General features: G+C 38.7%; 2 protein-coding genes and 1 long non-coding RNA gene across 3 annotated transcripts in view; 2 read left to right on the forward strand and 1 right to left on the reverse strand.

Moving 5' to 3' along the window:
* Nucleotides 1–4,435: 4,435 nt before the first annotated feature.
* On the forward strand, nt 4,436–10,137 carry emilin3a (elastin microfibril interfacer 3a). Its single transcript, XM_008414380.2, has 4 exons — nt 4,436–5,321; nt 5,434–5,553; nt 6,791–7,299; nt 8,224–10,137. Exons 1-4 carry the CDS (start codon nt 5,194–5,196, stop codon nt 10,032–10,034), a joined length of 2,568 nt encoding a protein of 855 aa, XP_008412602.1. The 5' UTR covers nt 4,436–5,193; the 3' UTR covers nt 10,035–10,137.
* A 10,139-nt stretch (nt 10,138–20,276) lies between these two features.
* opn7d (opsin 7, group member d) overlaps nt 20,277–25,881 on the forward strand; it is a 20,694-nt gene continuing 15,089 nt past the window's right edge. The window contains exon 1 of the mRNA XM_008414379.2: nt 20,277–20,672. The gene's annotated coding sequence lies outside the window, so the exon portion shown is untranslated. The remainder of the gene's footprint in view (nt 20,673–25,881) is intronic.
* The window catches only part of LOC108166445 (uncharacterized), a 21,932-nt gene continuing 20,444 nt past the window's right edge, over nt 24,394–25,881 (reverse strand). Inside the window, exon 3 of the long non-coding RNA XR_001776800.1 lies at nt 24,394–24,692. This is a non-coding gene — a long non-coding RNA (uncharacterized LOC108166445). The remainder of the gene's footprint in view (nt 24,693–25,881) is intronic.

The following is a 25,881-nucleotide window of genomic DNA, read 5'->3' on the forward strand; positions in this document are numbered from 1 at the left end:
TTGCTGGTTTCTAAAAACGTCTTTATTTTAGCTATAGCGTTAAATTGAATCCAAATTATGTGGAAGTCCTGTAACATAACTGGCTGTAATATGGTAACCATGACTGTTTTTAGAAAGGTGAATTTGTATTGAAGCTGCTGCCCCCGCGACCCGACCCCGGATAAGCGGAAGAAAATGGATGGATGGATGGATGGATTAATAAATATAAATTGAGTTAATTTTGACACTTTGAAACAAGGACTCAGAAGTCTAGATTTCGAAGTTTTGGTTTTTCCTATTTGGAGTTTGCATGTTTTCCCAAGTTTCTGAAAATTTTCCTCTGATGGCTTCATCATTTTTTTTTAAAATTATAAACACCAAAACAGTTTTCAAATTGACATTTCTACATAATGAAACTCTACTACAGCTTCAAAAACTATTTTTTAGAAATGTCTGGCATAAAATGTTTTATTATGAAAGCTGAAAAATCTTTTTATGTTTGTGTGGTCTTATTTTAAGTGTACTAAAATATTGGCACAAGAAACTAGACAAAAACTATTTGGTAAAATGTGTGTTTTTCTGCAATGTGTAACTTGTGGGACCAATTATTTATATTCTCTAATGTTGGATTTTGAATAAATCTGCTAAGTGAAATCTTAGATTCTAGCATGTTTTAGTGTGAATTTAAGCTACTGCAAAAAAAAGATCAAGTTGTCAGTAAATAAACAACAAAAAAGACTGTGGTGACTCTAAGCTCCCCTATGTGTGAGTTTTTGTGCGATTGCTAACTGTCTCCAAATGTGTACACACCCCTGCTGCCATCTGTCCGCAAGACTACGAAGTGTGTGCGACACTCCGAGTTCCCCTGCGGCACAAAATGAGGTTTGTTTATGCCAACATTGATCTACTCTAATGACACACCAACATCTCTGAATGAATAAAATTTTTGCAAATAAAAAAAAAAAAACACATATGTAAAGCTAAACAGGAAACAGGTATGTGAAATTTACTGCATGGATGTGAACATACTAAAGTCTAAAACAAACAATACGGATATAACAAGCAGGCATCCTGCAAAAACAAAATCTTATCAAGTGTTTTGGTCTATTCTGGTGCAAATATCTTAGTACACATAGGACTAAAGAAAACGTAAGGATTTTTTCATCAAGATATAAGAGCTTGTTTTAATCAATAATTGATTCATTGAAAAAATAAAACACTTGTTCCACTGGCAGATTATTTCACTTATCACATGGAAAAATGTCTTGTTAAAAGTGATATAATCTGCAGTGGACCTATACTTAAAAAATATATCAAGGCAGTATTAACTTAAAACAAACTCTTATGTCATGCTGAAAAGTTACTTGCAGGTTAGTTTTGCATTATTTCAAGTGTAATATCAATCAATCAAGGCTATTTGCAAAGCACATTTCAGCAACAGGGCATCACACATCATTAAAACAACCAAAAGTGGATAGAGCATCCAAATATTGTACTCATATGTAAATACCCAATTCTGAAAACAACATAGTCACCAATTGAGAAACCAGTAACAAATATAAAATTTTGTTACATAAGATATTTGCGTCAGAAAGAAACTAAAAATGCTTAGTAAGATTTTGTGTTTTTGTATCTTCCCCCTGGAGAGCACTTTTGCTCATTAGAAGTTGATTTAAACCCACTGATAAATTAAGAAGCATTTTTCAAACATATTTATTTAAAGAAAAGCAGAATTAAATGTTTGGTTCCTGCTCCGGCTAAGTGCGACAGGAACGTGAGACAAAACTGTCCGGCAAGTGTTACCAAAAAGCCACAACTAAAGCGATTAACAGGCTGGTTCAGAATCTGGAGCATTATTGCTAAACTCAAACTGAAATAAGGAGAGTGGGACAAACAACAACACGGCCCTCCATCTGCTGCACAGACTCACACTTTCACACCCGGCCTCGCCCTGTTCACGAAGCGGCCGAACTGAGAAGTCCAGGTTCGACACGTGCAGCGTGACGCGCAGGTGAGCCAGGCAGGAACAGTTGGGACTCTGTGACGTCACCGAGAGGAAACGCAGGGTGGGGCCGCCTTCATGCTGCAGAATAGAGCTGGGCTTTGAGCTCTGCTCCGAGCATGGCTGCTTAGCTCTCTGCAGCTTGTATCACGTCATACAATGGGAGCTTGTTTATGAGTGAAGAGGGCCAAAGAGCTCACGGAGAATATGTTGTAAACACACACCGTTTTGTTTCTGAGCTGATTCGGGTGTTTTCAAGAGAAAGAGGCGTGGTCTGGAAGAGACGGGAAACTGGTGGGCTTCAAAAGATAACAGCTAAATAATGAACACAGGTAGCTTGTGGAGCAGAAGGTGCTAACATTTTGTAGCAATCGTTGGAATGTTGCGTTTTAGTAAACCTGAGAAGTGGGAACTCGGAGTTGGGTTTGATGTCGGACTCGAAGCAACAGCGTTGGAATTTCAACATGGCGACGCCCATAACAGACATAGTTTTAACCTTTACTTTCCATAAGCAAACAGCACTTTAAAATTTTTCTCAAGTTTAAATCTTGTAGGCGCTACATGTGACACAGATTTTAGACGCACGTTAATACGTGTGTCTCGTAAAATTAACATATTTCTGCCACATCTTTCTATTGTTGATGTGAGGAGCGGTAATTTTGAAACGTAAAGTTTGCCTTACAAATCGTAACTGGGAGTATTTGGAATCGCTTCCTGTTTCCCATTGAAAATCCGACTGGAGGGCGTTCCAGAACTTCCAGTTCCGAGTACAACGGAACCTAGCATAAATATACTGCTAAACACCGGAAGTTAGTGTATTTGTTCTTAACATTTTCTTATGTTTGATTTTAATTATTTTTGTTCAGCACTTTAGTTAGTGGATACTGTTTTCAAACGCTTTATAAATAAAATTGGTTTGACCAAGTTCCCCCATAAAGCACCTTAATACGTTTCTTCACGTCTGACGTTATTGCAAGCTAAAATGTCGCTGTTGGTGCCGTTTATCCGGTGAATGTTATACTCATTTGTTACCCCTCCATATTAACGTTTAGCAGCCGTTTACCGGCGCTGGGGCCCATCTGCTTCGAGGTGGAAGATGCTTCAGAGATGGTATTATGCAAAGCGGTTATTTTAGCAATTATCAATTTGAACCAATCTGCCTTTTCTCCCCTGGTTTCTGACATAAATAAAAAGCTGCTGCTCAGTGGATATTTTCTCTGTATCACATCATTTGATCTGAAAGATGTGAAAGTCCCAGACAAGACCCATCCTTGCACTATGACTGCAGCTAACAATTGTTTCAGTAATCAATTATTCTGACGATTCATCAAATAAAAAATTGGCACATTCTGCAGATTTTTTTCATTTAAACATTTAGACATTTTTATGCATTATTATAGATACATTCAAACACCAAACAATTAAATTCATTTTAAATAAGAAAATAAATGTAAAATTCAATAGCATCCTTAGTGTGTGCTTGATCACTTGTACCTGCAGCTAAAAAAAGAATTTAAACAGTATATTTTATTAAAATATGTTAACACTGTTATGAGACCCAATCTTAAATATGTACAAATTCATATTTTCCAAAATATTGGAAAGATGTTTCAGTAATATCCTTGTGATTACCGCATGGCACTATAATGTGACTAAGTTCAACTTGCTTTTCAGTAGAAAAGGACCCTTCTGTGAAACAAACAGGCTGCCAGGCCTGTTCTCTATACTCTGGGTGGTGAACTTACTAAAAGTGCACAAAGACTTGTGTTGTGAATGAATGTGTGGTTTTGTGGGGCAAAGCACTCAGGCCTGGGTGTGCACTGTCACGCTCTTAAACACAGAGTGTTTGTTAGTGTTTGCTCTGGAGGTTTGCTGTTAAGTCAGGTTTAAAGCTCTCTGGGTGTGTGAAGTTAAAAAGATGTTTCTCCATTTCTCGACACAACCTGTAGAAAACCCCAACATTACCACCAAGGCTAAGTCAATATAACCTGAAAAACATGGAGTAGAATTAGTATGTGGTCATTTAAAAAAAATTATTCTACAGGTTGTTGGATTGAGATTCAAATTTATCTAATTTACAAGAGAGACCCGTTTTGATTTTTTAAAAATAATCTAACTCTAATGATACATATAATTAAAACATTTGATCAAATTAAAAGAGAATAAAAATACGGCCGAACAACAAACACATTTCATAAGTAGAGTTTTATCATTTTCTAAAACAAGTTTATGGAATAATAAAAACTAAAGATTCTCTTTTAAATTTCAACCAGTTTCCTGAGAAAAATGTCTCTCTGAAAGATTTTTTTAAAGTGCTTACATTAAAGGGTTAATTTTTCTATATGCAACAGCAATAAAGCTTTTTACTCATCTTTACCAGGATTATTGTAAATATCAATGGATGCTTTAAATTCTTAGCACAATTTCACAGTTCTCATATAAACTAAATGGTCATGCATGCAAATATTTATGTGTATAAATTGAATCTGTTTGACTTTTGTGATACAAATAAATCAAATTACACAATAGTAATGACAAAGTGGCTCACAGGAGCTACACTAAACAGTGCAACATTTCTGAACTAAAACAAACATGTTTTATTTCACTTGTATTTTTTTATGTTAAAAAACACTGAAATTATCTTTACGTTCCAAAAGCTAAGTATAGCTACAAATGACTCATTTTAAGACAAGGTCTTCTGTTGTGCCCTGAGGATGTGGTGTGTTATTTTTTCCTTCTGACATCATCATGGGAAAAAGCTAATATGGGTTCAGCCACAGCAGTGACTGGTATATGGAGTATTCTGGGTCGATGTTTAATAAAAACTGGATTTTCCACAAAGCTTAATGGAGGAAAGCATCCTGCATTTGAGAATAACTTAAGATTTTGGTGTTTTTCTTCTTTTCATGTGGTTTATTGTCACTGTGGTGTTACATCTGAGGAGGGCTGGTGGGAGGAGATATGCAGATGTTTTCCAGAGGGCCCTATTAGTGACATACTGAAGTCTTTCAAGCCCACAGTGGGCTGCTGTCACTCGAACATAGTCCACCTCAAACAGCCTCAAAGACAGCAGTCCTCTTTTTATGCTGCTAATATTTCTACTGCCTTTTTACCCAAAGATTTAAGTAATTTAAAAATATTTTGTCATCGTGAAGTGAAATATCCAGGATTTTAATCGTTCTTCGTCTTCCGTGTTTTTTTGTTTTTTTTTAATGATGCATTTTGCAGTTGTGATTGGTTTGTTTTTCCCACTAGTTGAAGCCAAATACTCCAATTTATTCACAATTCATCAGGGGCTCAGTCCACATCAGGAGCAACTGAAACCAACCAACAGGCACAAGTAAGTTCAGATCTTTTAATGTGAAATAAGCTGCAGTACATTATAGGTAAAACTTTAGATCTGGCATCTATTTTTCTTTCATTTGTTGTGTTTTATGTACATTTTTTAAAAGGAACCACTGTGCCTACGTCATTGAGAAGACGGTGTCCTTCACTGTCCAGGACGGGGCAGCGCCATATGTGAAGGCTGAATACAACAAGTGTTCCTGGGCCAAAAAATGTCCAACTCTCCTGTAAGTGTAGACAAAAGCAAAGGGATGCAAACAACTAATCAACTTACTATTAATTGTCAATTAATGGTTTGTTCAATTACAATTGGTTCCAATAGATAAATAACGTTCACTTGGATCTTCATTTAGTGCTGTAGTTTGGCCGCCATCCAGCAGAGGGCGCCGCTGGTCAAGCTTAAGCGGAGTCGTTGATGTTGAAACGGTCCAAACAGAGTCCGGTGTGGGTTGCAACATAGACTTTATGAGGTTCTGTTTGATGTATAAACACTGAAACAAACTCCCCAAGTTTCACATCACCATTCAGCCGAGCATGACCGGAGCAGTGTCACTTTATCATTAAAAAATTATTGATTTGCTACGAAGGCGAGGATGTGATGACCGAAAAGCGGACTGTGCAACAGAAAAATTGTAATTAAAACATGAGGGCAATGAGCAAGATTTATTTTGAGAGCTGTGGTGAGTTAATGCATTTAATGTAGCGATGCTTTAATATTCCTTCAGGAGCAACAAGAAGCAGTTCTTCTGTATAAATACCTCTATATGTTTCTCACAAGGATGGATGGATGGGTGGTTTCTCACATTTTATCTTTCTATTTAGCAACCTATAAACTCCTGTTTGGTTATATTTAATAATATGTTGTTTTTTTTTTTCAGCGATTTATGAAAAATGTAGTTCTTCCTGCTATGGACAGTAGGTCATCCCTCTTGATAGAAGATATAATTTACGGATTTTAAGAAAATAGCTGCTATCAATTAATCAGTCAATTGATAAGATTAATCAACCTTAGATTAGCTCATTTATCAATAACATGCATCCCTTGCAGCTTGTATTATACTGCTCTGAAGAGCCCACTGCACTGAACCCCATTGAAAACCTGCTTTTTTCCACCAAATGTTGATTTTTGAGTTAAAACATTAGTATTGTTGTTAAATGAATATGAACCTGATTTTATTTTATTTATTTATTTTTGCATTATTTGAGGTCTGAAAACACTGCATCTTTTTCGTTATTTTGATCAGTTCTCATTTTCTGCTAATAAAAACTAAATTTTTGCTTGGGATTTCAGAGACATGTTGTCAGTAGTTCATAGAATAAAAGTTCATTTTATTTAAACATTTACCTATAAAGAGTAAAATCAGAGAAACTGATCATTTTAAGTGATCTCTTAATATTTCCCAGAGCTGTATATGAGGCTTCAGCTCTTTGACAAAGTGACTGATAACTCCATGTTTTGCTCAGGTATCGCCTCCTCTACAAGCCGATGTTCAAGGTAGCCCATAAAACAGTGACTGAACTGGAGTGGCGCTGTTGTCCTGGGTACTCTGGTTACAACTGTATGGATGGTCACCAGATTTACCAGCATCCAATCAGGATGATGCCACCATTCAAAGGACCACCAATGAAAGGCCCACAGTTTAGGGGTCCACAGCACCAAGGGCCCATGTTCAAAGGTCAAATGTTCAAAACTCCACCTATGAAACCAAAACTCTGGAGTCAACCAAAGCAATCTCACACCAGCAGTTTCAGCTCCTACCCACTGCCTCACTTTGGGTCCTCGTCTTACCCCGACTCATCCTTTGAGCCTTACCCACCAGAACCTCAGCCAGAACCAGAATACCAGGAGCCACATCTTACAGACGGCGACCCAGAGCACCAGGGGGAATACAACCAAAGACTAGAAGATGTTACCCCAGAGGAAATGGCCGCTCCAACCGCAGGAGAAGAACAGCCAGAGGGGAAGATCACAGGTAACTCTCAAAAATGAATGACTGATGCAGACGGAGACTTTCTATTCTCAGTTTGGGACAAAGGAAAATCTTCTTACAATAGAAACTGCAACACCAATTCTTTGTCTTTAAATAATCATGTTTTCTGTATTCTGCAAGGATCACATCTATGCAGTGACCTTTACTCAAAAGCTGACTTTGCACACAAATGTGCTTTTAATTAATTTATTAAACTTGATTCAAGCAAGAAAGGAAATATTAATCTAAATCATGCACTGCAAAAACACAAAATCTTACTAAGTATTTTGGTCGAGTTTCTAGTGCAAATATCTTAGTTCAATTCACATAAACCAAAACAAACATACAAGTAACTTTTAAGCAAGATATTTAAGTCAATAATTCCTTAATATTGCTGACAAAATATTAGTTCCACAGGCAGGTTATTTCATTTACAACATGGAAAAATGTCTTGTTGCAAGTGAAATAATCTGCCAATGGAACTAGTTCTTGTTGATTTAAAACAAGCTCCTACATTTTGCTGAAAAGTTCCCTGAAGATTAGTATAGTATTATTTCAAGTGTACCAAGATATTTGCACCAGAAACTAGACTAATCAATGCTTGGACTTGGAGTGTGTTTTTTATTGCTCAGAAATGACTCAGTTTCGTTCTACTTTTTTCTAATTGGTAGAGAAAAAAAACATGTAAATTTCTTTTAATAACGCAAAGTCCTTTTTAAGTTTTGGATCTAGAATCATTTACATGTACATTTCCAGCAACAAACCTGACTACTTTATTAGTTTATTTAAAGTATTACATGAGCAGTTTATTGATGAGCGGGTGTAAAAACTTTTTGTTTTGGTACTCAAGTTGTTGACCAAACATTTAGACACCTCTGACTTACACATTCTTCCTGATAATGAGCTTGTCTGATTTTCTGTTTACAGGCCAGGCTGTGGGGAGAGAGACAGAGGAAAGGATATTTAGAATAGAGGAGGACCTGCGGCATCTGAACCACGGTCTGGAGACACTCAGGGGAACAGTGTCTGGACTGGAGAACAGCCTGAGAGCCTCGCTGAGAGACGATGCCAGCAGGATGCTGTCAGCTCTGCTCTCTGCTGCTCCAACGCCTCTTGCTGCTCCCGCTACAGCGTCTAACCCACCCATCGTCGGGTTTGTGGAAATTCCTGCCAGAGATCTCGACATGGAGGCCTTCGATGGCAGCCACGTGTTTCCAGACCTCACAGAAATGAGTGGAAGGGTGGAAGAGCTGAGGACGGAGCTGCAGGAGCTCAGAGCAACGGTTCAGGGACAAGACGGAGTCCTGAAGATGATCTCAAATAAAACCAGGGGAGGTGTGGAGAGTTTGATGGATGCTAAACTGAGTGCAGTCAAGGTGGAAATACTCGATGGACTGGAGAAACGAGTTGAGAGTGCAGAGGAGCGCTGCGGGGAGAAGGTGGGAGCTGAGCGGCGGCAGTGCCAGAGGGTCCAGCGTCAGCGGCAGGAGCAGATGAGAGGCGCTCTGGAGGAAAGCATGTCAAAGCTGAAAGCCGAGCTGGGAATCATCCAGTCGCAGATCCGTCCATCAGGTGAGCTGGCAGAACGAGTCCTGCATCTGGAAACATCTGTGGCAGACCTGAACCGATCCCAGATGCACCTGAGAGTGGCTCTCAGCGGTCACAAAGACCACATAGAGGCGATGCTGGAGGGCCGCCTTCGGTACGTTGAAGACAAGCTCAACCTGACTGAGCAGATGAGAAGTGGAGATCCTGTGGAAGAAGCTGCAACAGGGCAGAGGCTGGAGGCCAGGATGGAGGGTAAGCTCCGAGACCTGGAGGGCCGCTTACTGACGGCTCTAGAGGAGCTGAGCAACGCCACCGCCCCCACCCTGCTGGAAGGCCATGTTGTTCCAACACTGGAGACGGAGCTGGAGTCCCTCCGCGGGAGGCTTGAACTTGATGTAGACAGAGTGCAGAAACACCTAAACAACCTGGAGATTCTCTGCTCCTCTCCTTGTTCTCTTGCCACCCAAGGAGATGCTTCTGGGCCGGGTGAAAGCCAAGAAGTCGAGCAGAACATAAAGCAGGTTTTAGACTCGCAGAACGACCGCTTGAGCAGTCTGAACTTCACCCTGCAGACGATCTTAAACACCAGGGAGAGGCAGGTGGACGCAGAAAAAGGTCCTCCATTTCAGGCAGAGCTTACGGTTCTTAAGTTCAATGTTCGTTCAGTCAACCACACCCTGATGAGTCTCCAAGACTCCCTGGGCACAGTGGTCCATCAGGTGGGAGAGGCCAACAGCTCCTGGCATGAACGAGAGCTTCGCCTGGCAAAGCAGATGAAGGGTGTGGTCCAGCTGGTCGGGCATCAGGCCTCCATGCTGGGGGCAGGCGAGCGTAGGCTGACCCGACTCAAAGCTGAGCTGCAGGACATGAAGAAGCGGCTGGCAGAGGAGGTCCGTGGGTGCCGGAGCACCGCCATGGTGGTCAAGAAGGAGGTAACTGAAGTTGGAGGGCGCGTTGCCAGTGTGGAAGATCAATGTAAAGGTCTGAATTACCTGGCAGAGGATCTGGAAAGAATCAGGGAGGAGCTGGAGAAACAATCCAGCAGTCTTCTTCTGCAGGTTAACGGGACGCTGTCCAGCCACGCTCAGCAGCTGTACGAGCTCAAAGACGAGCTGAGAAACTGCACCATGAGGGCCGAGCCGATCAGGAGCTCAGACACCAAACGAGGCGACACATTCACTCTGAATTAGTTCAATCGGTAGGGATGTTAATATTTTACCGCTGAAACCTTTAAAGTTGACCTATTATGCTTCCTTGAACAAGTTAAGTCTATGAGCGTAAGAAAACATGTTCATCACATTTTTTGCACAAAATCAGTTTTTGATATACAGATTTCAGTGTGGTCAGTTCTGCCTGTTTTGAGCTGTTTGTTATTGCCTCCTGTCACTTTAAGTGCAAATAATCAGCTGCTGGCCATGCCCCCAACTCAACGTTTACACTCACATGTGAAAATGGCTGCAAACAGATGCGTAATTATATAAACGTACATCTTTGAAAAGCATTAGAAGAGTTTCCTGCACAACCAACAGATTCACAAATGCTTTTTGATCCCAAATGAAAATTAAATGTTGCTGTAACTCATATTAATTCAAGATTCTTAAAAGAGTTACTGTAGATGGTGATGGTTGAATGCAGCAAGTGCATTTTGGATGGTAAGTTGACAACGAAACACTTGTCATTTCCAGCAGCCATTGTACAGCATATAAAGCAGTAAAGCAAGTTGACCAAATGTGCTGGAACTCCACCTGGGTTGCTAGGTAACGAGCCTAGACTTGGGTTAGGTTGCTAGGAAACTGAGGCTGCACTCCTCTGAAGTTTCTAGGCAACATGACTTAACAAGGAGGTTTTTGATACGGCTCATTTTCCAGACACCAAAAAACATTTAGTTATTGCTAAAAAAATGGTTGTCCTGTTTTTAGAAGCAGTGAAGATCCAAATGGAAGTAAAAAAAAAAAATGGCAAAATGTGAATTTTGCATAATAGGTCCCCTTTAAACCTGCACTGAAATATAAATATTATCATGATACCCAGCGGGGAAAAAAAGGCAGCTATCTGTGAATGAAATTGTTCCATTCATGACGGTGCTATATGACAAATTATTTTTTGTAAACAATTTTTTAGAGTGATTGAAGGATGAATCTGTGAATGTGACGCTTAGATGAACAATCATTTAACAATGTCTCTGTTTTTATACTGACTTTTCTTATGCCAAGGCTATATATATATATATATATATATATATAAAAATGCAAAAAATATTTGTGTAACAATCTGTTGGACGTTGAGTTTAGTTTATTTTGACTTATTTCTGTTATTCTGATCTTTAAAGTTAATTTTCCTTCAGTTTCTCTGTATCTAGGTGTCACAACTCTACACCTGTTGTCCATCTACTTGCCTGTGGAGTATAAATAAGTATAAATGCTCCTTTGTTTCAGTCAGACGTTGTCACATGCGGGTTTGCTGTTCTGTTTCGATTTGGTAAATAAATGTTGTTTCACCAAACCACTGGCTTCTTCAGCTCTTCATTTAGGTCCTCAAAAAAAAATCATTATGAGAGTTTGGTTGTTGTTATATTGTGAATGTTCTTAAACTCCATTCTCTTAAAAAAAAAAAAAGTCCAATAAAAAAAAGTCTGGAGTATTTCAATTTTCCTTTTAACAATTAGTGAAAAGGCAGTAGTCACTCTTAAATCATCTCATCTGATGTAACATCGTTATCTTACATTGATTGTACAGAAGCTTGCAACAGATCCCATCAGGTCAAAAACAAAAGGTGTGAGTAAAAAAGTAAGCGCACCCCATGACTCAAAGCTGTATCTGGCTATAATCGAACTGTAATGCCAGTTTGACGCTACGTAGCTTAGCATAAACAACCGTCCTCTAGTGCAAAGAGATGCTAATTCAATATGTGGAAGAAAAGTAAGTACACCCCATGAATCCCCTGACTTGTGACACCATCTTTGGCAGCAGCGACTTGAACTTGGGTGAAGTTTCATGATGTGTTGGTCAGATGTCATTGGACGGGGTTGACTCAATGACTTAACCCCAACCCATCACTCCTTCACCGCCGTGCTTGGCAGTTGGTTTTAGGTGTGTTTTCTGATACGCAAACTAAGCATGGGACTTTGTTACAGAATTAAACATCTCTATGTAGGTTTTAACTGTTCAGCAGAACCACTAGAGGGCAGTAGAGACATGTTTTGCTTCGGTGCCATGAGGATCCATGCAGACAGTAAATAATACTCCAATGCCTTCCAAGAATTAAGTCAACAGGGACAAAGCTCGCTTGCCAGAAGAATATTACAAATTTGTATTATTGCCAAGGTGATGAAGAAAGACAACCCAGGAGCAGCAGCCAATATCTCATTTCTTCTGGTTACACATCACGCACGGCTCTCATTGGACACTGCAATATAGTAAAAGGTGACCTTGCTAATAACCCTCTCCTGTTAGCTCCTGCTCTGCAATCAGGTGGTAAAATGACAGCTTCATGGGAAATGAGTCCACTGTTGTGTGAAAACACTTTATCCCCAGACACGGGCTGCATATTAACTGAGGAAATGAAATAATAGAGGATGGAAAAGAGAGCAGACAGGAAGTGAAAGACTCCACATTTATGTTTGGGGAGCTGGAAAGATGAGCGAGTTTGAGATGGAAACGTACACCTGAGGAAAAGACACACAGTTTCTACAAAAAGTTAACACTTCACAGTTAAAAAAAAGGGACCCATGATATCTATCTAATTATCTGTGCTCTCTTCTTTGTATTTCCCAAATGTCTGGATTGGGTTCACAGTAACACGAGACCAGACAACAACCCATTAATCTTTGTTTGTTTCCAACAAGACACTTGGACAGAAAGGGCAGACATGGCTCTGGTGAATTCGTCTCTCTCTCCTCATGGTGGAGTTACGCTTCCTGCGCGACACGCAGAGCGTCGCTGACCACCGCCTCCCTCCACCCAAATCACAAAAGGCACAGCTGGCACGAAGACAGACGACAGAGGATATTGGAGTAAACACAGGGCGGCAGCTTTCGAAAATGTGAATCATCCTGTATAATGTCCTCTGCAGAAGCTTAAGGTTAAAGTAGTGTGCAGCTTTTGTCCTCATTACAGTGATGGCCAGAAAACAGACAGAGTTGATTACAGCTGGCTCGCAAACCAGGAAGCCCAGGAGAGAGTTGCGTTAAATCAAGGACTTCTCCGGGATTTGACATTTTCCAAGGAGATGTTACAAATAAAGCCGAGCTAAAGGATTTATCCTCAGCCTGAAGTTTCAGTAATGATGTCAGAGTTTTAGAAAATAATCCGACTAACTCGCTGAATGGACGCAAAGAAGAAGTAAAAAGGAAACAGAGCTGAAACAAAATGAGATATTATCATTATAATAAAAAAATCTGAAAAATGTAAAACAGAACCAGTCCAAGCTCTGAACAGATGCTTGAAATTTTCATAACTTTCTCCACCTGAACAGAAACAAAACTGCAGTTATCTTTGGACCGACAGTCAGACTCGTTTTCATTCTGGGCCGCATCAAGATCATCAATGTTGTGGAAGAAAGTATTGATAAAACCCAATAGGAAACTGTTAAAATCCAGAATAACAAACTTTATGATCTGTAAAAAGAGTTGGACAGAGTTGCTCCCCCTTTCCAAAGCTTTTAAAAAAAGGTTGATTTATACATGTAGGCTCACGTTTTACCCTTGGAAAAGTACAGAGAACAACTTTGTTATCATCTGAGTGTTTTTCACGTTAGGTCTGTAAACGTCCTGTTTTCTGTAATTTATTTTCAATGTTTATTTTTATCTGTGAGGTTGAAGTTTTTTATGGATTAGACCCAGGAGGCGTTTCAGTGTAACCCACTGAGGCAGCTTTGACCTGGACAAAGGGATTTTTCTCTCTGTTGGTCAATTAGGTGGGAACGTCTCTGAAGTCACAATGTCATTTATTTGATAAAAAATAAATCAGAGGACTTGCTTACGCTGTAAATATTCACATTTGTACAACCTTTTTCCGCCTTTATGTGACGAATGAACTTCTCTATATTAGAGTTTATGTTTTATTTTCTTTTTTTAGTTCTGCTTTTGTCATAGCTAGCGAGAATATAATGACCAAACTCTTATAGCTGCAGTATGTATATAACTTTTATTTACATTTTTTTCCAAATATATATTTGTTAAAATTATCACCATGTTGTGGCAGTAAAACATAAGACATATAGAAAAAAATCGCGCCCCAGTGCTCCATGTCAGAAACAGCCAATCAGAGCCAGGAGGAGGGTCTTAGCGCTGTCAATCACCCTCTTGCTCACCCACTCCTGCTTGCTTATTGCTAAGCTACAGCTGGTTCACCACGAGGGTAGCTAGCATAGCCACTGATGACGCTGGATAAATGATTTTCCTGTAATGTATTTCCACCACTGACACATTCAACAGCATACATGAGGATGATTGACAGCGCTAAGACCCTCCTCCTGGCTCTGATTGATCATTATGCCCGGGAGCGGTGCATTTCTGCAGACTACAATAGTAGCTCAGAGAGGCGGAGCATCATTTTTTCACCTATTATCTGTCTCATTACATACTGTCACAACATAGTCACACTTTTTGGATAAAACTTTTCTTTTATAAAAGTTACATACAGCAGCTTTAATGTACTTCTGTTCTTAGTTTTACGAGTGTATTGTCTTGTTTTTAACTGCATTTATAATTCCCTTTATGTTGTGCACCAGATTTGGACATGAAGCTAATTTGACATTTATATAACTAGCGTCTCTCTGGTCCCAAGTCAGTTTCAGGCAGTATGCGAGTTTAATTGTATTAAAGATACAGAAAAAAGGAGAACGTTATAAATCTGCAGATGACATTCACAGTCAAATTATTTATGGCCAGGAAGTCGAACAAAGTTTCCAGCTGCAAAGCTTATCATATTGCAGCGTCATGTCAGATTAACTCTGTACAGCTTGAGGTTTTTGTAATCCATTTTCTGCTCTCCGAGGTTGAAATATAAATATGATAATACCTGATTATGGTCACGTCTTTTAAACTATGTAAAAGCAAAGTAGCACTTTGAAACATTTTGGGATTGACTATTGCAGAAATGCAAATTATAACTACTGGATTTCAGACTTTAACACAAAAAATTCTCAGATTTCTTAGTCAAATTTTTCTAACCATTTTGCAACAATTAAAAAAATACACTTAGTTGGCTTTAGATATACAATGACAATAAGAAAAGGGCAATTAACTGCTATAGGGCAAAGCAAAAGTGGTAAATAATTAAATAAAAACTATTTCTGCTATTGCTATCACCACTACCAGAAGTAATAATAATACAGACAGTATTATTAATATTAATATTATCCTCTGGCCCACATGTTATTAGACATATTCTACTTTTAGAAAAGGAGACAGCGAAGAGAAAAATCTGAGACAAAAGTATTATTCCGTACTGGTCCAGATTTGAAACATACTAAATAAAAAAGTTCCCTGGACTCTCCAAGAATGAGACTGCGTTCACACCGGCCCTGTTTAATTAGGTTTAATCAAACTATAGTTCGTTTTTTGTGGAAAGTCAGATTTACTTTGGGAGGCATGAATGTGTAAAAGCAAAATCTGGTTCGCCTATAAACATGGGTATCTGTTCGATTAAAGTGAACTCTGGTGCGATTCAGTGCTTAATGTGGATGCAAGCGGACAGGAGACCGCTCCAAAAGCAGGAAGTGGACTACAGCGCAGGGCATTCTGGGTAAACAGAACGAAAACAAACGCGCTACTCTGGCGCTAGCAGTAGAAATGAGACAAAAGAGAAATCCTACAACCGCTAAAATCTGATGCTACTCCATTTTTGTTTACATTTTCATGAATTAAGTTGTTCTCATTGTCTTCTTCTGAGGTTTTTGTGTTGTTTCCTTCAGTTGTTTCTCCTACAGCGCCACCACAGACGAGGAGGGGAACACTTTTACAATTAGTTAGGTTGTCTGACAGTGCAGTGTGAAAGTGAACCGCAGCTGAAAATGCAACAAATGTTACAGTTTTGAACTAAGTCTGTGGGACTATCAGGTATGAAAACAACCTGAAATAAACATGTGATCATTTGAGATTTTCTAAAGACTCCCAACTCGTTGCTGTCATCACCCCAACTTTGGTCATCATTGATAGGGCATTCAAGGTTTCAGAAATTTGTTTTAAAATTGTTTTTGAAGATCTGTTTTACTAATCAACCCAGATATATTTTGGACTGATAACCGTCTGATAAAATATTGGAACTTTGGTCCCCAATTGAACCGTACAATCTGTAGTCTTCTGGATTAAACCTTACAGCTCTGGAAAAATATTAAGAGATCTCTTATAATGATTATTTTCTCTAATTTAACTTTTTATAGGTATATGTTTGAGTAAAATGAACATTGTTCTTTTATTTTGAGAACTTCTGACAACATGTCTGCGAAATTCCAAACAAATTTAGTATTTATTTGCAGAAAATGAGTAAAAATAACAAAAAAGGTGCAGTGCTTTCAGACCTCAAATAATGTAAAGAAAACAAGTTCACGTTCATTTAGAAACAATAATACTAATGTTTTAACTCAGGAAGAGTTCAGGAATACATATTTGGTGGAATAACCAGGAGGTTTTCAATGGGGTTCAGTGCAGTGGGCTCTTCATTTTTCTAGAGCTGTAGTCGGCTTTCAAAGTACAAAGACTGTAGAAATACTAAATCAAAATACGGTGGAAAAACCTTGTGTTATGCAGGAAAAGACTGAACTGATATTTTTTAAGCCTTGAACCTTTCCAAGCTGTTTTTCTTAAGTGAAAATAATAATTCCAACATTTTCACACATAAACACTATTATATTTAACTCCCAAACCTTCCTCTCATCCCGATCGTCTCCTGCCATCTCCAATCTCGAATCAACTCCCCTCTCTGGCTGACCACTGGCTGTGACACTAGATCATCTAAATATGCTCATGCACCCGGCCATGTCAGTGACCAAATAAGGGGCCAGGCCGAGGTCTTAATATGACAACGTTGCTCTTTACAGCTCTGACAGCCCTGCAACCTCTGCACAGCTCAGGCAGTGAGGCCACGCTCCCTTAAGCAGCTTTCCATGACTGTCAGTCWGCGAGCTGTGCCGCTCCCAGCAAACTGCATGGACGGCGATGATAAAGTAGGATGACACAGCGCTTTAGGTGCAGCTCCAGCCCTCCCTCAAAGGTCTGAATTTACTGTTTGACCGCAAATGACACTTTATTTCTCAAGTGAAAGTCGCATTTGTTTTGGACTGTTGAATTAAGCTCCTTATTCCACGTCAAATGCTAATTGCAAAGAGTCGATGCTGTTTAACTGATCGATACGCTGAACTGTTGCTGAAGATTTCCGAGTCCTAATGAGCCAGTTTTATTGTTTCTGCTTCACATTTATGGATGGAGCGCCTTAGCTGTATGCATTGAGAGCATTTCTGTTACATGGCATTGAATAGATAAACCACCCACACACACACACCGATATACACAGCGGAGGCATTCAGACTATAACTCAGGGACACTGAGGACAGACCAGCCGTCCAATTAGTGGATGAACAGCCATACGTCCCCAGGCGCAACCACTCACTTCTTCATTCCAACAACTGGAAACAAACTGAAACATGTTCATCACTGACCCTCTATTTTGTAAACATTTCTTGAAGATTAAATAGAGCATAAATCACAGTTCTGTTTTTTTTTTTTTGTTTCCTAGTAACTGTGAAATGGTAAGAAATGTGAGTGATGTGAAGCTAAAAAAGACAGCAGCTGGCAGCTGGCAGCTGTGAATAAAACTTACATGAGATTGATGCTGGTGTATTTCTTCTAATACGCTCAATGAAAATAAGTTAATCAGTAGAAATGATACAGCAGCAGACAGGATGGGTGTTTAATCGAGCAGATGCAGAAGCAGCTGACAGACTGAGACTGAAACATTCTTGAGTATTAAAAATGTCTTGGAACTCAAAGCTTCAACATTTTTTACATTTTCAGCTGCTGCGGTTCACTTTCACACTGTCAAACAAACCAAACACTTTGAAAAAATCGTTCCCCTCCTCACCTGTGGGGGCGCTGCACTATGAACCACTGAAGGAAACGACATGAAAACCTCTGAAGAAGACAGAGCGCAACTTCCTTCTTCACAAAACATAAACAAAAGTGGATTAGCGTCAGATTTTAGCGATTGTAGTTTTTCTCTTTTGTCTTTGGTGAAATATCACTGATTATTTCTCCGTCCATCGATAGAAAAACAGGGTTTGTTGTTGTTGTTTTTACCCAGAATGCTCTGCGCTGTAGTTTGCTTCCTGCTTTTGGAGTGGTCTCCAGTCCACTTGGCCGCCACAATACGCATTCGAACCACATTAGAGTTACTCCAACCAAACTAACAGGATTTTAGACAGAACAGAGTTCGCATCAGAATTCCCCCCAAAAAACGGACTTTCTAGACTAACGGACTAAAGCTCAACTAAAGCGGACTAAACAGGGTCCGTTTGGTACTTGTATTCACAATGCATTCTTCAGAGCTTGTCATCATAGATGAGTGTGGGAACGTAGATCGACCAGTAAATAGAGAGCTTCGCCTTTTGGCTCCGATTTCTCCTCACCATGATTATAACATGACAGAATGTGAAAAATGTCAAAGGTTTGAATAYTTTTTACAAACTAATGTAACCTGTCCATCACATCTAACCTGGTTAATTTTTATTTCCCATCACTTACTGTTTACCCGACTCTCAGATGCTAAAGCAGCTGCCAGTCCCACACCAATCGAGACTCTGTTACTTTCTGTATGTTGTTTAAAATCATAAATAATTTACATATCCACCACTGGTCTGTATGGAACTACATCCAAACTGAACCATTATAACGCAACAATAAATTAATCCTCCTATTGAAAGAAGGGAATGAAAATAAAAATGTATCTGACGCAGTAGTTTAGAGGTCTTCATTTCTGAATGTAACCTTATTGTGAAACTCAATTTAATTTGCTGTGAAATCCAAATATGTAGCTATATATATCAGCTGTGACCAATTGTCGTTAAGGTTGGTATCTACATTCAAGATGTTTGAATAGACACTAACATTAGATGCTAAATGTTAGGATGACGCCAGTTCTCCACTTGAGTTTAATTAAGATAGAAGTGAAAAGAACACAATGAGACGAGGATTAAAAGAGAAACTCATTCACCTCAAAGCGAAGAGATTCATATTAAAAGCACTGATGTTTTTCTTCAAAAGGTTTTTGCACAAAACGAGCAGGAAACTGATTGTAATGACGCTGCACGTCTTTTGCGGTCAGCTTTAACGGGGGACATTAACGTCCCTCTGTTTAAAATTCACATTTACATGTTTTTATACTTCAGTTTGGGGCTCAACTGCTTCTAAAAACAGCCCAAGTGATTAAAAAACCTCACAGACGTCTATTTGGCAATAACTTAAAGTTTTTTGGTGTCTGGAAAATGAGCCGTTTCAAAAAACTTCTGAATGTTCAGTCACATCCAAAGGGCACTGAGCTGATAACTAGCTACTCCAGCCCGTTACCTAGCAACAACTCAAGTGGAATTCCAGCATGTTTGGTCAGCTGGTTTTACCGCTGTACGATAGCTGCTGGAAAAGGCAAGAGTTTTGTTGGTGACCTATTGATTTACTATTCAGAAACCACTTGCTGCACTGCAAAAACACAAAATCTTACCAAGAATTATTGTCCAGTTTATAGTCTACATCTTAGTAGACTTTAAATAAATTACAAGTAACTTTTCAGCAAGATATTGGAGCTTACTTCAAGTCAATTATTCCTTAATAATGATGAAAAAGTACCATCTCCATTGGGTTATTATTTCAATTACAACAAGATATTTCTCCTATCTTATACGTGAAATAATCTGCCAATGAAACTAGTGCTTTTTTTAATCAATATTAAGGAACAATTGACTTAAAACAAGCTCCTATATCTCCCTAAAAACTACTTCTAGGTTAGTTTTGTGTTATTTCAAATGCATTAAGATATTTGCATTAGAAACTAGACACAAATACTTGGTAAGATTTTGTGTTTTTGCAATGTGCATTCTTGTTGGTTGTGCAGGAGGCTCTATTTACGCTTTTCAAAGGTGTATGGTTGTATAATTGCGTGGTTTTTTTGCATTCGTTCAGTTTGGTTGCTAGCAGCAGCTTATTTGGACTGAAAGTGACAGGAAACCCTATAACAGCTCATTCTGAAAGGAGTTCAAAACAGACTAAAATTTTATTATAATGATTTTGTGCAATAAAATTTAATGAACATGTTTTTTATAGCACACAGACCTATCAAGGAAGCATAACAGGTCACCTTTAATGAGCAGAGTTTAAAGACAGATGAGCAAAGTGAGGGGAAAAAGCCGGAGAAGTGGTTGAGACGGGTTGGGGAGTGGTACTTTGAGTCATCAGCGATGCTCAGACGTTCAAAGTATTATGCTGATCCCTCTCCCTCGCTCTGCCTCCCTCCCTCTCTCACTCTGAGCTTCTCGTTGTACATCAGCTAGACTCGGGTGCGTGTCCAGGATGAGGAGCGCACACGCTGCGTGACGGAGCGAGCCCTCGTCCACCTGGCTGCTCACGTGCGTGTCGGCGTTCGGGAGGAGGATTCCTCCACTGAGTGTCAGCCTCGCACCGGTCCCCTGCTCCCTCCTCTCTTCTTCTTCTTCTTCTTCTTCTTCTGTGTTTTCGGTTTTTGTTTTTCCTCCCAGAGGCTGGTCAAATCCTCTCCTCCATGTCTGGCTCTCCACCTGGCCTCCATGAGTTTAATTGAGGACAAGCCATTCCTCCCTGGAAGGTAAGCAGCAATGTCCGTTTCCAGAGCAGAACGGTGACTTTAGGCATCACGGATGTTGATATATTTCACCTTTTTTGAGTTTCCTCATGTGGTTTTAAGAGGAAATCAAAATTCACATAAAGATGATACAGCTGAAAACATGGATTGTGTGTAATTTTAGGGAATTTTCTGCGATTTGTGTCTGATTGGGATGAAAGAGTGTTTTCTGAAGGGCAGCTTGTTTCAGTAAAGTGGAGTCGGATTGTTCAGCCTGATGACTAAATGAAGTCAGAGACCTGACAGAAGACTGTGTGGGACCCCGCGCAGGATTAGTGATGAGGCGCTCTGATTGCACCACTCAGCTGCTGCTGTTTATCTTCCAGCCYGTGTGRAAACCATCACAGTGGTCAAGCGTTTTCGATGCAGCCGGGTTGACCTGATCCCAGGCGGCATGCATTGTTTGTTTGAATGTTTGCCTGTAAATAAGCTRCCTGTTGTCGTTGCACAAACATAACTGTGGGYTTCACTTCGGCTTGCCATCAGAAAATCAATATCTGTAGACAATGTTTGACTATTATGGGCAAGTGCGGCTTGAGAGCTTGAAACAACTTTATTTAACAAAGTTATTTATCCTCGACATTCAGGGATTCTTGTCAAAGCAAAGGCAGGAAGGAAACGTGAAACAGCAAATATGTAAGAACTCGCATAGATTTGTGTGATTTAATGTAGCAGAAAATCACTTAACAGATATTTGCTTCTGCTTCTAATCTAATGTGTTTAATACTGCTAAGTCATTTTCAGTGAAACTAATCAAGGACATGAATGTCATTTAAGGTTTTGGGTTTTAATACTTAATTTTATCTGTGTTTGGTCGATATGTGAATAATTATACAATATCAATGAATTTTAAAAGGGCTACAGATATGGTTGAAATGATTAATCTCGTCATCGAGATGAATTGATTAATCATCTCGATGAATGATTAATCATTCATCTCGATCAATTCATCGAGATGAATTGATTATTTAAATAATTGTCAATTAATTTAGTTCAGTCAACTGACAGATTAATAAAAGACCAGAAGCTGAAAGAACGACACACTCAGAGCAGCAATTAAGCCAGAACTTYAAGAAAAATATATATACAACCAAGAGACCACTTAAAATGATCGGTTTATMTGATTTTACTTTTTATAGGTACCGTATTTTTCGGACTATAAGCCGCTACTTTTTCCCACGTTTTGAACCATGCAGCTGGTAGTCCGGTGCGGCTTTTTTGTGGACTTTTCTTCAACCACCAGGGGGCGCTTTAGTAGGAAGTGAATCATTGAAAGTCAAAAATTGGAAATCAAAGAAGAAAGTGCTAATTTTCATCTTAGAACAAGCACATGCTAGCAGCAGGCATGACGGAGAAATTTCTTCAAACTCTTATCCCCTCATCATGGAAACAACACAAAGAAAAAGATGCCGCTTTTAAGTTGAAGGTTATCGATCTGGCAGTACAGGAAGGAAATGGAGCCGCTGCACGYAAACGAATCCATGGTTCAGCGTTGGAGACGCACGGCTGCGTYCTTAATAGCAGATTTGTTAAGGAAAACCGAGAGCAGCGGAGATACCAGCGGCTTATAAATGTACGTTTCCAGTTTGTTTTCTTTTTTACTTTGTGGGTATGGCTTTTAGTGAGGTGCGCTCTATAGTCCGTAAAATACGGTATATGTCTGAGTAAAATGAATATTGTYCTTATTCTATGAACTCCTGACAACATGTCTCTGAAATGTCAAGCAAAAATKTTGTATTTATTAGCAGAAAATGAGAAATGGTCAAAAAGCTTTCAGACCTCAAATAAAGCAAAGAAAACAACAATACTAATGTTTTAACTCAGGAAGAGCTCAGAAACCAATATTTGGAGGAATAACCAGGAGGTTTTCAGTCGGATTCACTGCAGTGGGCTCTTASTTTTAACCAGGGCTGCGTATTTATATAAAAAAGTTTTAAAGAAAACCTCTTTATCTGTGAATATTTTCTAATAGAATAGTTTTAACTTTAACTGGTTCAAATTATGTTAATAGAATCTGCCATTAAGCACCTTTTGCTAGTTAATTATTGATCAGTTAATGACAAAATGAACAGATTATCTGTACACCGTATGATATGCCAAGTAGAAAGTGCTCAGATTTTCACATGTTGATTTTAGATGTATTTTTTAAACTGCAGCTGCATTTTTGCTACAAATAATAAAGCATTTACTAAAGGAATGATGTGTTTTTGCATTTTATGTAATAAAGTTMTTTTCTTATTTAAAAATAAATCAATTATTCAAAAGATTAACTGATAGAATAATCAAATAATCATCAGAATAATTGATTAGTTGGCAGAAAAATTGATTAATCAGATTAATTGCCAGAATAAKAAATTTAAATATCTTTTAATGTATTTCTAACACTGTATAAAAAGATTAAAGTGGTTTAATAAAAAATTCACAGAATGTGCCCATTTTTTTATCCCATTAATTGATTATCAGAATAATAGATAGACTAATTGATTATTAAAATAATCATAAAATGAAATTCAAGTTAAAAATGATAAAATGATATTGTTTCCATATGTAGCGATAAAAAAAAATCATTATTCTGTTGGATATTTGTCCATTTTTCTTGGTCTGACTGCTAGAGTTAATTTTAATTATTTGTTCTGCCGGTAAGAATTAGCTTCTTCTTCATTCCTCCCACTTTGTTCTGTCAGCTCTACAGCCCTCAGCATAATGCTACCACCACCATGCCTGGTAGCTGGTGAAGTGTTGTTGGCTTTCAGTGGAGTGAAATTGCTCCGTCTTTGTTTGAGCTGACAGACAAATGGTTTTTAATATACATATATCTCAAATGTTTATGTATTTTATGCAGTTTTTTGTATGGGGGAATATTGCTGCCATAAGTCGAGAGCACACATTTCCTGTCTGAAAGCAGGATTCCATGTTTTTTGTTCTCCTTCTTTTGCTTACATTTTCAGTTTGAAAGCAAACAAGTATTAAAAGTTTTAAGAACAAAAGACATGGTCAAAATAACWAAACCATGCGGCTGGTTTAGTTATTCCCAATGCTTTCAGACAGGAAATGTGTGCTCTCGACTTATGGCAGCAATATTCCCCCATATTCTGGCACAATTACTGCGCTGTGGTTAAATGGAAAATCTGCAGAAGACGGAATTATGTTTTAATCCAGTTAATCGATTAATCATCAGTATAACCAATAGAATAATTGATTAATCACCAGAATAACCAATTAATCGTCAGAATAATTGATATATTTAAAAAAAATCAATAGAATGATTGATTAATCAGAATAATTGTCAGAATAATTGATTAATCGTTAGATTAACTGATAGAATAATCAAAGAATCATCAGAATAATTGWTTAATCGGCAGARAACTTGATTAATCATCAGAATAATTGCCAGAATGAGTAATGTAATGARTAATCGATTGCTAAAATAATCGGTAGTGTTTGATATAAACTCTTGAGGAAWYAAAGTTTTGAATTAAATCCATAAAACCCCAAACAACATAATGTTCACACCAATGAGGAGTGCATTTAAATATCTGACTTCCTGTAAGTTTTTCCCATCGTTTCATTAAAGAAAAATCWGAAACCTGCATTAATGAAGCTCATGTTAAAGGCAGCAGTGAAGAGGTAGCCGGWGCTACTAGTTCTGTTTTGTACCTGACAGAAATCAATGTCCAAACGTGAATCCAAGCCTGCTGGGAACTCATTTATAGTCTGATGAGATCATGTCAAGCTCTGCATCTTAAACACTTTAGGTGCGCGCTGCATCATGTGACCGCTCTCCTCAGACATTATATAATTTATGTCGCAGCACGKGTGCCGACGTTGGAAGGAGTCGCCTCTGATGGCCCTGTCATGCTGCTGAGGCTTTGTGTGAATATCATACAGTTCTGGCATTTGCTCGTCACTGACAGTCCCTCTCAGTCGAAGAGGCAGGCAGGGTGAATACAGTCAGCTTTAATCTCTCAWAGGTCTCCACGGGCTCTGGGGGACATGCCACAAAGAAACCATACATGTTTCTGCAACRATTTCCTGCTGCATCGTTTTATATGAATTATAAGCCTACTAGATTATCGCATACAATGAATTCTAGATTGGGGCCAGTATTTATTGGTCAGCTGCTTTATTGAATGTGATTGTCAAAAACAGCAGACAATTAGCAGCTAGTTTGAGATGAAAATTATTTTAGATTTACTGCTTTGGGATCTGTGATGAATTGTGAAAAGTAACACAGAAAGCATAAAAATGTTAGAGCTCTGATGAAAACACTGTTGGCGCCCCAGGGGGCCAGGAAGCCCAATTAAACCAAGCGTAAAAGATGCAGTGTGACACAAAACATCCCAAAACACAAACACAAGATATGTCAAAGGCGCAAACTCTGAGGGCTGGCTGTGAACATACTGTACCATGACCACGATTATGTAATCACTGCTGTTATTTAAGCAATTACARTCACTGATATTGTTGCTGACGCCACTTTAAGGACATAAAGGYCAAAGAATACGACGGTAGAAATKAAATTTAAAGGAGACCTATTGTACAAAAATCATATTTTGGYAAGTTTTTGTACTTCCATTTGGGTCTAAACTGCTTCTAAAAACAACCRAAGCACTAAAATAAAAAACCCACCCAGATGTTTTTTAAGTTCATGTTTTTTGGTGTTTGGAAAATGAGCGGCTTCAAAAACCTTACGAATGTTAACGATTCGTTCTAGTTGTACTCAACTTCTTAGTTGGGAAAATTAATTAAAACGCCTGGAGGAGTCAGATTTTCCACTGGGAAACTGGGAGCAACTCCAACTACCCCCAGTTACAATCTGTAATGTAACTTTGCTTTTCAATATGGCCGCTCTTCGCCTCAACAGCAGCAAAATGTGGTGRAGACATGTTACAAGACATGCACGTAAAAGTGTGACTAAAATCAATGATACCTGTAACGCCTTCAACTCTAAGCTAAAAACAAATWAAAAGTGATGTTTGCTTATGGGAACCAAAGTTTAAACAGTACTTGTTCTGTTGGCAGATTATTTCCAAATAACATTGGAAAAATGTCTTGTTATAAATAAAATAATCTGCCAGTGGAACTAGCACTTTTTCATCAGTTATAAGAAAATATTGACTTAAGTTCCTACATCTTGCTGAAAAGTTACATACAAGTTAGTTTAATCTTATTT

This window comes from Poecilia reticulata, linkage group LG7 (genome assembly GCF_000633615.1).
Source record: "Poecilia reticulata strain Guanapo linkage group LG7, Guppy_female_1.0+MT, whole genome shotgun sequence".
Taxonomy (NCBI): domain Eukaryota; kingdom Metazoa; phylum Chordata; class Actinopteri; order Cyprinodontiformes; family Poeciliidae; genus Poecilia; species Poecilia reticulata.